At 44.5% G+C, this 12,790-nt stretch overlaps 1 protein-coding gene across 1 annotated transcript in view; it reads right to left on the bottom strand.

The window, feature by feature from the left end:
- The window catches only part of LOC126235733 (Golgi apparatus protein 1), a 160,259-nt gene extending 147,537 nt beyond the window's left edge, over positions 1–12,722 (bottom strand). Inside the window, exon 1 of the mRNA XM_049944511.1 lies at positions 12,342–12,722. Within this exon, the coding sequence (XP_049800468.1) occupies positions 12,342–12,641 (300 nt within the window). The 5' untranslated portion in view covers positions 12,642–12,722. The remainder of the gene's footprint in view (positions 1–12,341) is intronic.
- Positions 12,723–12,790: the final 68 nt, after the last annotated feature.

Here is a 12,790-nt window from a genome sequence, read left to right as displayed (position 1 = left end):
GAAGAATCCCCCATGATTACCGGCGTCTCCGATGGCGCGCTCCTCCCTTGTGGGGGCCCTCTCTGAGGGCACTCCCGCCTTAGGTGATTGTTCACACCTCAGGTCACACCTCCCGACAAACGGACGGAGGGACCAATCGGCACTTTCGGAAGGTATCAGCTCGGGTAATCACCCCTCCCTGGGCCTGGCCGTTACCAGGGGGTACGTACGTGTCCTACCTGTCTACCCGGGGCGGGGAATTACGCGTTACCCCGTCACCGGCTACGCATGGAAGTGCGTGGGTTGGCCTTCAGACACGCACAGGGAGGAAGAAAGAGAAAGGGAAAGGAAAGAAGAGAGGTCTCAAACGCCGCAGCGGAGAAGGTAGAGAGAAGAGGTAAGGAAAAGAGAAGGACAAAGGAAGGATGAAGACTTACAAGCAAGGAAGGAAGGCGAAGAATGTAGTATATGTACAAGCGTCCGTCTCCGGACGTAGGCACAAACCATAACCCCAGAGAAAGGGAAAGAAAGAGCCAGAGGGGAAGGGGGGGGGGGGGTGGCGAAGATGGGGGATGGGGAAGGATGCGGAAAGGGAAGGTATGCAGCCCGGAAAGGAAGGAAGGCCACATCAGCTCGGGGTCCCGTGCTCGCTACGCACGTATCCACAAAAGAGTTGTGGATCCCCTGGGGGGGGCTACAATGTGTGGGATGCTGCACCAACACTGTAATCAACTCTGTTTATGGCACCCTGGTCAGTGGCCTCCCTTGTTGCAGATTCCACAGTACAGAGAAGTTTCCAAACGTATACAACACATACTGTAGTTCTCATCCAGTTCCTTCCAACCTTAACTTACCTCTGTTTATGTATAATCAGTCAATCAATCTATCACTTTTTTTACAGCATTCTTTCATTTATTTTAGTATGTAATACTTTAAGTTAAACGGATTTTGTAAGATAAGTTATAAATTTTACAAATTAGTTCCCATAATCAGTACATTTGTATAACAGTGTTATTTCATAATAAAGTTACCGACAAAATACAGTTGTTGTGGCTAATGTTTTTGTGTATCTGTATGCATCAGTACGTGTGCTAAAAATTGAACAAGAGAGTAGAGGTAATTCACTAGAAAGTCTAGGATAGAATAACAACAATCTTATGAAAAGGACAGATAGCTACTCACCATAAAGAGGCAACATCGAGTTGCAGACAAGTACAATAAAAAGGACTGCTATACATTTTAGCTTTCAGCCAAAAGGTCTTCTTCTGAATTAGAAAATACACACACAAGCACAACTGACACATACACGATCACTGTCTCTTGCTTCTGCAAACAGACTGAGTTATAACTATTCCTGATGGGAGCAGCAAGCTGATCGTGTAGTTTAAGGAGGAAGCCTAGGCTGAGGAGAGGGGGGAGATGAATAGCATAGCAGAGTGAGGTGGGTGATGGTGTAGTGCAGCTAGTGTGAATGTGCAGGGATCAGTGTAGGGATGCCAGGTGTAGCACTAGGCTTGGAGGGGAGGGGGGGGGGGTGCTGGGAATGGGAGGAGAGAAGAGGAAAAAGGACTAGTGGGTGCATAGCTGGAATAGAAGGCTGTGTTGTGCTGCAGTGGGAGCAGGAAGGGGCCAGGTAAGTGGAGGACAGGGACTAGCAAAGGTGAGGCCGTGGGGGACGGGGGGGGGGGGGGGGGGGGGGTTACAATAACAAAGAATATATTGCAGCAGGAATTCCCTGCTATCCAATCCAGAAACCTAGTGTTGGTAGGAATAATTCAGATAGCAGACGCTGTGAAGCAGTCATTGAAGTGGAGCACATTATGTTGGGCAGCTTGTTCGGCAATTGGGTGGTTTAGCTGCCGCTTGGTCACGTGAACAGACATTTTGTTAGTTATCATGCCCACACAGAAAGTAGCCTAGGGGTTGCAGGGTTTGTAGATCACGTGGCGCTTTCACAAGTAACCCTGCCTTTGATGGGGTGGGAGATGCCTGCAACCATACTAGTGTAGGCAGTGGGGGGAGGATGTATGGGACAAGTCTTTCATCTTGCTCTACTGTAGGGATATTAGCCCTGATGCATGGGTTGGATGTAGGTTTGGAGTAGGGATGGACAAGGATATTGCATAGGTTTGGTGGGCTGTACAATACCACTGTGGGAGGGGTGGGAAGGATTGTTGTTGTTGTGGTCTTCAGTCCTGAGACTGGTTTGATGCAGCTCTCCAAGCTACTCTATCTTGTGCAAGCTGCTTTATCTCCCAGTACCTACTGCAGCCTACATCCTTCTGAATCTGCTTAGCGTATTCATCTCTTGGTCTCCCTCTACGATTTTTACCCTCCATGCTGCCCTCCAATACTAAATTGGTGATCCCTCTATGTCTCAGAACATGTCCTACCAACCGATCCCTTCTTCTAGTCAAGTTGTGCCACAAGCTCCTCTTCTCCCCAATTCTATTCAATACCTCCTCATGTGATCTACCCATCTAATCTTCAGCATTCTTCTGTAGCACCACATTTCAAAAGCTTCTATTCTCTTTCTGTCCAAACCATTTATCGTCCACGTTTCACTTCCATACATGGCTACACTCCATACAAATACTTTCAGAAACGACTTCCTGACATTTAAATCTATACTCGATGTTAACAAATTTTTCTTCTTCAGGATAGTGGCTAGAATATTCCTCAATTCAGGGCACGATGAAAAACAGTCGGAACCCTGTCGGAGAATGGGATACGGTTGCTCCAGTCCTGGGTGGTACTGAGTCACAAGAGGAGTGACTCTTTGTGGGCAAGCAGTGGGCATGTGGGATGTGCTAGATGACTGGAGAGACAAGGCACAGGAGATCTGTTTCTAGACTAGGTTGGGAAGGTAATTTTGGTCTGTGAAGGTCTCCACCCTCACCCACAATCGCTTGATTCGTGCTCATATCCCTGCAATGGAGCACGATGCAAGACCTGTCCCATATATCCTCCCACCACTACTTACACTAGTCTGGACACATGCATCTCCTACCCCATCAAAGGGCTACCTGTGAAAGCAGTGATGTGATCTGCCAACTAATCTGAAACCACTGTGCTACTCTCTACGTGGGCATGATGACTAACTGTATGTCACATCAATGGCCACTGAAACTGTGGCCAAGAGACATTTGGAGCATCCAAATGCTAAAAATGCTGTCCAACACAATGTGCTTCAGTTCAATAACTGCTTCACAGACTGTACCAGATGAACCCTTCCTACCAACACCAGCTTTTCTGAACTGTGCAGGTAGGAACTCCCCTGCAATATGGATTACATTACAGTAACCCCCCTGGCCTCAACCTTCGCTAGTCCCTGTCCTCCACTTAGCTGTCATCGTCCCTGCTCTCACTCCAGCACAACACAGCTTTCATTTCACCAATGCACCCATTAGTCCTTTTCCCCCTTCTCTCCTACCACTCCCCCTCATTCCAAACCTACTCCAGCACTGAGCAGCCCTACCCCGTCCCCTGCACATTCCCACAAGCTGCACTACACCATCACCCACCCCACCCTGCTATTCAGTCACCTCCCCCCTCTCCTCACTCCATGCCTCCACCTTAAACCTTGGCACCAGATCGCTGCTCCCATCAGGCACAGTTACAACTAAGCCTGGCCAGTGGCCAATCTACTTACCAAGCAGCAGTAGGAACACACACACACACACACACACACACACACACACACACACACACACACAGGTTAAGGAAATTTCCATTCTTTTGGAGCCAGTGGCTTCTTTTTATGGCAGAAGTATTGATGGGGAAGGAAGAGGGGTGATGGAAAAGGACTGTTGAGGGTTAAGAATTGGGGAGAGTTTCAAAAAAAATCACCCAGAACCCCAGGTCAGGCAAAACTTACCGGATGGGATGATAAGGAAAGACTCTTCTGTAACCTTTATATGTGTGTGTTCTTCTGCTGCCGGTTGTTGATTAGATTCTTTTATCTATCCAGTTACATTGTATTTGTTATTTGCTGAAACTATCGCATCTTGGTAGAACAATGTGAAAGCGACTAACCATGGCCAGACACTTGGTTTCGTCAACGTCTTGTTGAACATCATTTACAGGAACACTGTTTGTTGTAGCACATGACTTGATTCAACTTAAAGGTAGTAGTTCTCATAGAGAATGATAATGACGTTTGGTCTGTGGGGTGCTCAACTGCGCAGTTATCAGCGCCCATACAAATTTCCAACTGTTGCGCAGTCCAATCCCGCCACTTTCATGAATGATGATGAAATGATGACAACAACACAAACACCTCTCGAGGCAGGTGGAAATCCCTGACCCCGCTGGGAATCGAACCCGAGTCCCCATGCTCGAGAAGTGAGAACGCGACCGTGAGACCATGAGCTGCAGACCTCATAGAGAAATCACATATCATGGTACTATACCTTCGACAAATGTTCCTGGCCAGTAGGTCAATTCACAAGTTTCCAGGAATGTGATGTGTATTATACCTAGCAGAAATTTACAACCTTCCAATTTTTTGGTAGCTGTAGCATGTCATTAATCATCCAGGTTATTTTTGCTGCTAGTTACATCTAAATAACCACTACTCATGTCCTTCAGGATTTTGAGCAGATGAGATAATTTTCACCGTGATCATATCTCATGCACTCCAGTGATTTCTGAATAGCAGTACTTCTGTACTGTACACTGTGGATTTTTCTGGGCTCAAATTCTGAAGACACCAACAGTGTAAATGACTAATCAGTCAACGGAATGTAACAATATTAGAGAAGGAAAGTTGCTACTCACCATATAGCACAGATGCTGAGTCGCAGATAGACACAACAAAAAGATTCACACAATTAAAGCTTTCAGCCATTAAGGCCTTTGTCAACAACAGGCACACATACACACACCCACACACACTCACACAAACGCAACTCGCACACATGACTGCAGTCTCAGGCAACTGAAACTGCAATGCAAGTAGCAGCACCAGTGCATGATGGGAGTGGCAGCTGGATGGGGGTAAGGAGGAGGCTTAGGTGGGGAGGGATAGTATGGTGGGTGTAGCAGACAGTGAAGTGCTGCAGTTCGGACGGAGGGCAGGGGAGAGATGCGGAGGGGGCCGGGGGGAAGTAGCGGAAAGGAGAGAAATAAAAAGACTGGGTGTGGTGGTGAAATAATGGCTGTGTAGTCCTCAAATGGGGACAGGGAGAGGGTTGGATGGGTGAGGACAGTGACTAACTAAGGTTGAGGCCAGGAGGGTTACCGGAACATAGGATATATTGCAGGGATAGTTCCCACCTGCACAGTTCAGAATAGGTGGTGTTGGTGAAAAGGATCCATATGGCATAAGCTGTGAAGCAGTCACTGAAATGAAGGATACCATGTTTGGCAGTGTGTTCAGCAACAGGGTGGTCCACTTGTTTCTTGGCCACAGTCTGTTGGTGGCCATTCATACGGACAGACAGCTTGTTGGTTGTCATCCCTACAGAGAATGCTTCACAGTGGTCGCAGCTTAGCTTGTAAATCACATGACTGGTTTCACAGGTAGCCCTGCCTTTGATGGGATAGGTGATGTTAGTGACCACACTGAAGTAGCTGGTGGCAGGAGGATGTATGGGACAGGTCTTCCATCTAGTTCTATTACAAGGGTATGAACCATGAGGAATGGGATTGGGAGCAGGGGTTGTGTAAGGCTGGACAAGTATACTGTGTAGGTTCAGTGGACATCGGAATACCACTGTAGGAAGGGTGGGAATGTAGTGGGCAGGACACTTCTCATGTCAGGGCACAACGAGAGATACTCGAAACCATGGCGGAGAACGTAATTCAGTTGCTCCAGTCGTGGATGGTACCGAGGTATGAGGGGAATGCTCTTCTGTGACCAGACTGTGGGATTTTGGGAGGCGGTGGGAGACTGGAAAGATAAGGCATGGCAGATTTGTTTTTGTACAAGGTTGGGAGGATAATTACAGTCAGTGAAGGCTTCAGTGAGACCATCGGTATATTCCGAGAGGGACTGCTTGTCACTGCAGATGGGACGACCCTGGGTGGCTAGCCTGTATGGAAGGGACTTCTTGGTATAGAATGGGTGGCAGCTGTCAAAGTGGAGATATTGCTGGTGGTTAGTAGGTTCGATATGGATGGAGGTACTGATGTAGCCATCTATGGGGTGGAGGTCAACACCTAGGAAGGTGGCTTGATGGGTTGAGTAAGACCAGGTGAAGCAAATGGGGGAGAAGTTGATGAGGTTCTGGAGGAATGTTGAGAGGGTCAGTGGAGCACATTTTAAAAAACAAGTTGAAGCAGCACTGATTCTTGTAACTGAAGTCTGGTTTCTTTACAATTTGCTGACAACCTTTTGCTTTCTGTACTGTATTTCTGATAATTTCAATTAGTGTATTCTATTCAATAGTGTCGTAAGTGTTTTCTGGATCTACAACCGCTCAGAACTTAAATTTATCTTTCTTCAATTTATTATTTATCATAAGACTTGCGGATCAGTACTGCTTTACGCGGTTCTACACTTCTTTCAGACTTAAACTTTTGGTAGTTGCCAATCTGCCTGTGCACATCATACTTAATACGATTTTTGGCAACATGGACATGTCCGATTCTGCCCGTCTGCTTTTTGACCTGTGACGTCATCAAGATGGCGGACACTCCCTATTGCCAGTGTATACAAAATGGCACCCGTAAGGTCACTAAATATACCCACGAACAAAGATAATTAACCATGCAAAAGATTTAACTTCAGCAATAAAGTGAAATTAATGGTGTGGAAAGTAGAGGGTCTCCGGTGGGGACAAGCTAAATATACAGTAAGAAAGGCATCATTCTACAGCAAACAATACCGAAAAATAACAAACAGGAAATCCTCGAGAATAAACCAAACACGAAACACCAAACGATCTGGAATAAAAAAATTTCATTTGACCTACATAACCATTACTGAAACACATTGAAAACATTGCCACATACACCTGTACCTGGTTTGAGATGAAGAGACTTAGCTCAATGTCAAATTCGCAGTCACTGCTGACACTTAAACCTTCCACCAAATAGCCACATAACTGGAGAACTTTAATTGCATACGCCGTAATGTTACTCATATCAGCAACCAACCAATGACTAGTAAACTTCATCGGAACATACATAGATAGATACAAAATTGTTGAGGCTTTCGTGGCCACTTGTTGACAAACTGCCTATTGGCTTCTGTCTCGGGTTCTTCGGCCGACGTTCATCTAATGATTTTTCTGACGTTTCGCCAGCACGAGTGGCTGGCATTGTCAAAGCTTCACCCTCCATTGCCGGTGGTGAACTGGAGCCGAGCTCGCGGGCGCAGACTATATGTACCTGGCGCGCCAACGTCCGAGGGCTTCTCCGTGATCATTTCCGGTGAGGTTCTCCTCTTGCTACCTGCGACGGTCGTTCGCTGCAGTACGGGAAGCCAGGATCCGTTTACCTTAAGGCTTTCCTCTTTCTTGTTCAAACTGTTCGCGTGTTTTTGTATTTCTACCGCTTCTCTGAACAAGTGCGTGTGATAGTGGTTCTCTACAGCCAGAACTTCCGTGTCGGCGAATTTTATTACATGGTCGGTCTCATTCAGTGCGTGTTCTGCCATGGCCGATTTCTCCACCTGCCCCAATCTGCAAAGTTTATGTCAGGATCAAGGAGCATAAGCGACATTGCAGGTTGGGGCAGGTGGAGAAATCGGCCATGGCAGAACACGCACTGAATGAGACCGACCATGTAATAAAATTCGCCGACACGGAAGTTCTGGCTGTAGAGAACCACTATCACACGCACTTGTTCAGAGAAGCAGTAGAAATACAAAAACACGCGAACAGTTTGAACAAGAAAGAGGAAAGCCTTAAGGTAAACGGATCCTGGCTTCCCGTACTGCAGCGAACGACCGTCGCAGGTAGCAAGAGGAGAACCGCACCGGAAATGACCGCGGAGAAGCCCTTGGACATTGGCGCGCCAGGTACATATAGTCTGCACCCGCGAGCTCGGCTCCAGTTCACCACCGGCAATGGAGGGTGAAGCTTTGACAATGCCAGCCACTCGTGCTGGTGAAACATCAGAAAAATCATTAGATGAACGTCGGCCGAAGAACCCGAGACAGAAGACAATAGGCAGTTTGTCATAGATAGCTAGTACCAAACAAAACTGTAATAAAAAAACGATTTTCAAACCACTAACAACATAATGAACTAACAATTTCAAAACCAAAAATAAATCGGTACCCAGTAACCAATGACACTGAAATAACATACTGCCAAGCCAGCAAAAAACAAACTCCCACAACATCAAGTAACATGCAGCACAAAGGTCATATTGCACTAACATCACTCACAAACAATTTAGAAACAAAAACCACATATTAACACACCCTTTGCAAACACAATCCATTACTAACATGCCGCACCTCAATGGCATCACACAACACAACACAGCTACATCACAGGTCAAAGCAGACAGGCAGAATCGGACCCTTTTATTGGAGCATACTTTTTATGTCCTATTTTCATATCAAATTACTTTCTGTGATGTTGAATGGAAAGTAAATGCAGCACTTACTTGGAAAAAGCAAGCAGTAAGGATATTGTGTAAACCAGAAAACAGATCATCATGCAAAGGAGACATTCAGTTGTTATTCTATCTGGGACTTTCCACTATCTGATCATCATGTGGTTAACACAAACACAGTACAAGACAAAGAAATTAGTTCTGGATAGACTTTTCCTTCCTGTAGTCTACAAATCAGAATTAGGGTCTGTGTTCTGGTGCAAAAGTCTTCAATAAGTTCCCACTAGTCATGCAGCTCAAAATTGAGTGATCCAATAAATTCTAATGAAAATTGCAAACATGTTTTCTTAGTAATTACTCCTACAAATTATGACATTACCTACACCAAAGAATTGATGATCCCTACATGCTATATGACCAATATCAATGCTTGTTGTACAGTGGGCTTAATTCTAATACCACACATACAGGGTGTTTCAAAAATGACCGGTATATTTGAAACGGCAATAAAAACTAAACAAGCAGCGATAGAAATACACCATTTGTTGCAATATGCTTGGGACAACAGTACATTTTCAGGCGGACAAACTTTCGAAATTACAGTAGTTACAATTTTCAACAACAGATGGCGCTGCAAGTGATGTGAAAGATATAGAAGACAACGCAGTCTGTGGGTGCGCCATTCTGTACGTCGTCTTTCTGCTGTAAGCGTGTGCTGTTCACAACGTGCAAGTGTGCTGTAGACAACATGGTTTATTCCTTAGAACAGAGGATTTTTCTGGTGTTGGAATTCCACCGCCTAGAACACAGTGTTGTTGCAACAAGACGAAGTTTTCAACGGAGGTTTAATGTAACCAAAGGACCGAAAAGCGATACAATAAAGGATCTGTTTGAAAAATTTCAACGGACTGGGAACGTGACGGATGATCGTGCTGGAAAGGTAGGGCGACCGCGTACGGCAACCACAGAGGGCAACGCACAGCTAGTGCAGCAGGTGATCCAACAGCGGCCTCGGGTTTCCGTTCGCCGTGTTGCAGCTGCGGTCCAAATGATGCCAACGTCCACGTATCGTCTCATGCGCCAGAGTTTACACCTCTATCCATACAAAATTCAAACGCGGCAACCCCTCAGCGCCGCTACCATTGCTGCACGAGAGACATTCGCTAACGATATAGTGCACAGGATTGATGACGGCGATATGCATGTGGGCAGCATTTGGTTTACTGACGAAGCTTATTTTTACCTGGACGGCTTCGTCAATAAACAGAACTGGCGCATATGGGGAACCGAAAAGCCCCATGTTGCAGTCCCATCGTCCCTGCATCCTCAAAAAGTACTGGTCTGGGCCGCCATGTCTTCCAAAGGAATCATTGGCCCATTTCTCAGATCCGAAACGATTACTGCATCACGCTATCTGGACATTCTTCGTGAATTTGTGGCGGTACAAACTGCCTTAGACGACACTGCGAACACCTCGTGGTTTATGCAAGATGGTGCCGACGTCTTTAATTTCCTGAATGAATATTTCGATGATCGTGTGATTGCTTTGGGCTATCCGAAACATACAGGAGGCGGCGTGGATTGGCCTCCCTATTCGCCAGACATGAACCCCTGTGACTTCTTTCTGTGGGGACACTTGAAAGACCAGGTGTACCGCCAGAATCCAGAAACAATTGAACAGCTGAAGCAGTACATCTCATCTGCATGTGAAGCCATTCCGCCAGACACGTTGTCAAAGGTTTCGGGTAATTTCATTCAGAGACTACGCCATATTATTGCTACGCATGGTGGATATGTGGAAAATATCGTACAATAGAGATTCCCAGACCGCAGCGCCATCTGTTGTTGAAAATTATAACTACTGTAATTTCGAAAGTTTGTCTGCCTGAAAATGTACTGTTGTCCCAAGCATATTGCAACAAACGGTGTATTTCTATCGCTGCTCGTTTAGTTTTTATTGCTGTTTCAAATATACCGGTCATTTTTGAAACACCCTGTATATAGGCCCTACAGCTAGGCATAGGATAAATATCGATGTTGTCATGCAAATATTAAGTTAAGAGAAAGAGATAAGCAGGAGCTACTCAATATAACTGAGGAAGCAGAAGTCCTACCATTTCACAAAGGGCTAACGTCAGCTTGAAATATCTGTCCCTACATATATTTTCTAGATGTCACTGAAGTGACTACTTCTGCTACATGGCAGGCAACTAGCACAGGGCGAGTCATATGTGCATTACTTCTAGACAGACATATCCTTAGGCCAGCCAGTCCATAAAATCCATGCCTACTTGTGAGACCTGATTGTTTCGGTCAATGTCATAAAAAAAAGTGATGATCAGAGCTTAATGTAAATTAATGCGTGGTCACAGTAAAATAAAATTACAGAGGAATAAAATAACCATTTGGAGGAGGGACAGAAAAAAGCACTCCAGAATTAGAACCTTGATGACCAAACTAGCCAAGTCTTTCTTCTTAACACACTATGTGTAAAAGCAAATAAATTGGATAAATTTTGTTATATTGTGTCATTATTCAAAATAGATAGTCAGATCCAAGCCAAATTATAATCTGAGCTACCATTTGCAAAGTGATTTACCCCTTATAATATGTGGTGTAGAGATTCTTGGGATTAGCCACAGCATTTGATACTGCTTGGTCAGTTCAAACTAAATTGTCACCTTTCAATCTAACCTATGCCTTGGGTTATGTTACACATCAGTATGTCACTGCAATCTCCATTCCAAAACAGCAATATTGACAGTAAAGAAATTTTTTCAATGTTCTGTTTCAGCACATCTAATGTCATATGCCATATTATCATTATGCTAAACGATGAAGCAGATGTCTGGTACTGGTAGGTTCAGTTGACATGATTGATGTATGTCACAAGAAAGAGACACTTGTGGGACATTACAGTTGGGGAGGAATCCATGTACTATACAATAACATCAAATTCTGAGGGGAAGTAAGCAGCATTTTCTTTCATATCTCTGGCTGAAATAAACTTCCTCATGAATGTGTACTTAGTTTTGCAGACCACAGTCTCTTGTTCCACACAAGCCACCCTGATCCACTGCTGTAATCGTGTGCAAATCCCCATTTGTACCGGTACCCAACAGTGTCTCAACTGTTTCTTTAGATGTTCTAGACGAAATAAGATATGATGACGTCTGTAAAATGCGGTGAGCTTGTTGCTGAATATACCGCACCACAAAACCACCCAGTCAGAAAGAGAATTACGACTTTCTTTTTCTTCCTATTTTCGTCTCTCACAACAAGAAAATTCTAGGTGCCATCGCACCTAGTATAGCTGAGTGAATCAAACCACTAATTAAGATTGAAAATTGAGACCTTCGTGATAATTACTTTATTAAAGTTTTTATAGTCAAAATATCCCAGTTGAAAACCATACTAGTAAATAAAGGTATGGGGGTGGGGGCTATTACACCGTAAATGCTTACTAGTAAATAAACGAATTGGGGGGGGGGGGACTAATTACTCCGTAAATGAATTATACTGTTTCAGTGTGTTACCTTCTTATATTCTGCTATTCCCGAAGGCCTGAAAAGAAGGCCGGCAATATGACATGTGATATTCGGTTACAGCTCACCGAAAATGGGACCTGACGGTCCAAAATGTCATGGTTGAATATAAATTAATCGGTACATGAAGCTTAACAAGTTCCACGTCTGAGAGGCAGTGAAAGTAATGGTAACGACAAAGCAACTGATATAAACATAATGGTACCAACTACACCTGTCAGATTTCAAATGTAAACAAAGCGACAATATAATTACTGAATGGATGTGCGTGTAGCCAAATAAAAAAAAAATGGTGTAAATTCTCACCTTGAAAGACTGTATGCATTCCAGCACCGTCAAGTCATCGTTGTTTGGGAGATTACCGCACCATCTCTGTAAATCCAGTTTACAATGTTCATCATGTAATAATGGAATCACAACTGGGCTTCTTTTATTTCTAATTGCATTAACTGCATCACTGCCAGCTGAAACTTTATTGGGTTCTAGTCTATTAAGACTTTGGCCGAATGCAATTATTTCATTTGCTTGGATGCCGCCCCCATGCAAAGCACAAAAAATCTGAAATTGTACATGTAAAATTAAAACAGAAATGTCACGCCACCCCATACTTTTCTTTCGACAGAAGTGTCAACAGAAATGTTGCATGTTATAGAAATGTCAACAATCACACATCACCACTACACACAAGTTCTGTATATACTAGTCCGAACCAGAGATAATATACCAGATTAACGCCACGTACATCGAAGTTGATA

The sequence above is a fragment of the Schistocerca nitens genome, chromosome 2 (genome assembly GCF_023898315.1).
Source record: "Schistocerca nitens isolate TAMUIC-IGC-003100 chromosome 2, iqSchNite1.1, whole genome shotgun sequence".
Classification (NCBI taxonomy): Eukaryota; Metazoa; Arthropoda; class Insecta; order Orthoptera; family Acrididae; genus Schistocerca; species Schistocerca nitens.
Note: the sequence above shows the minus strand (reverse complement) of the source record. Positions and strands in the feature narration are given on the sequence as shown.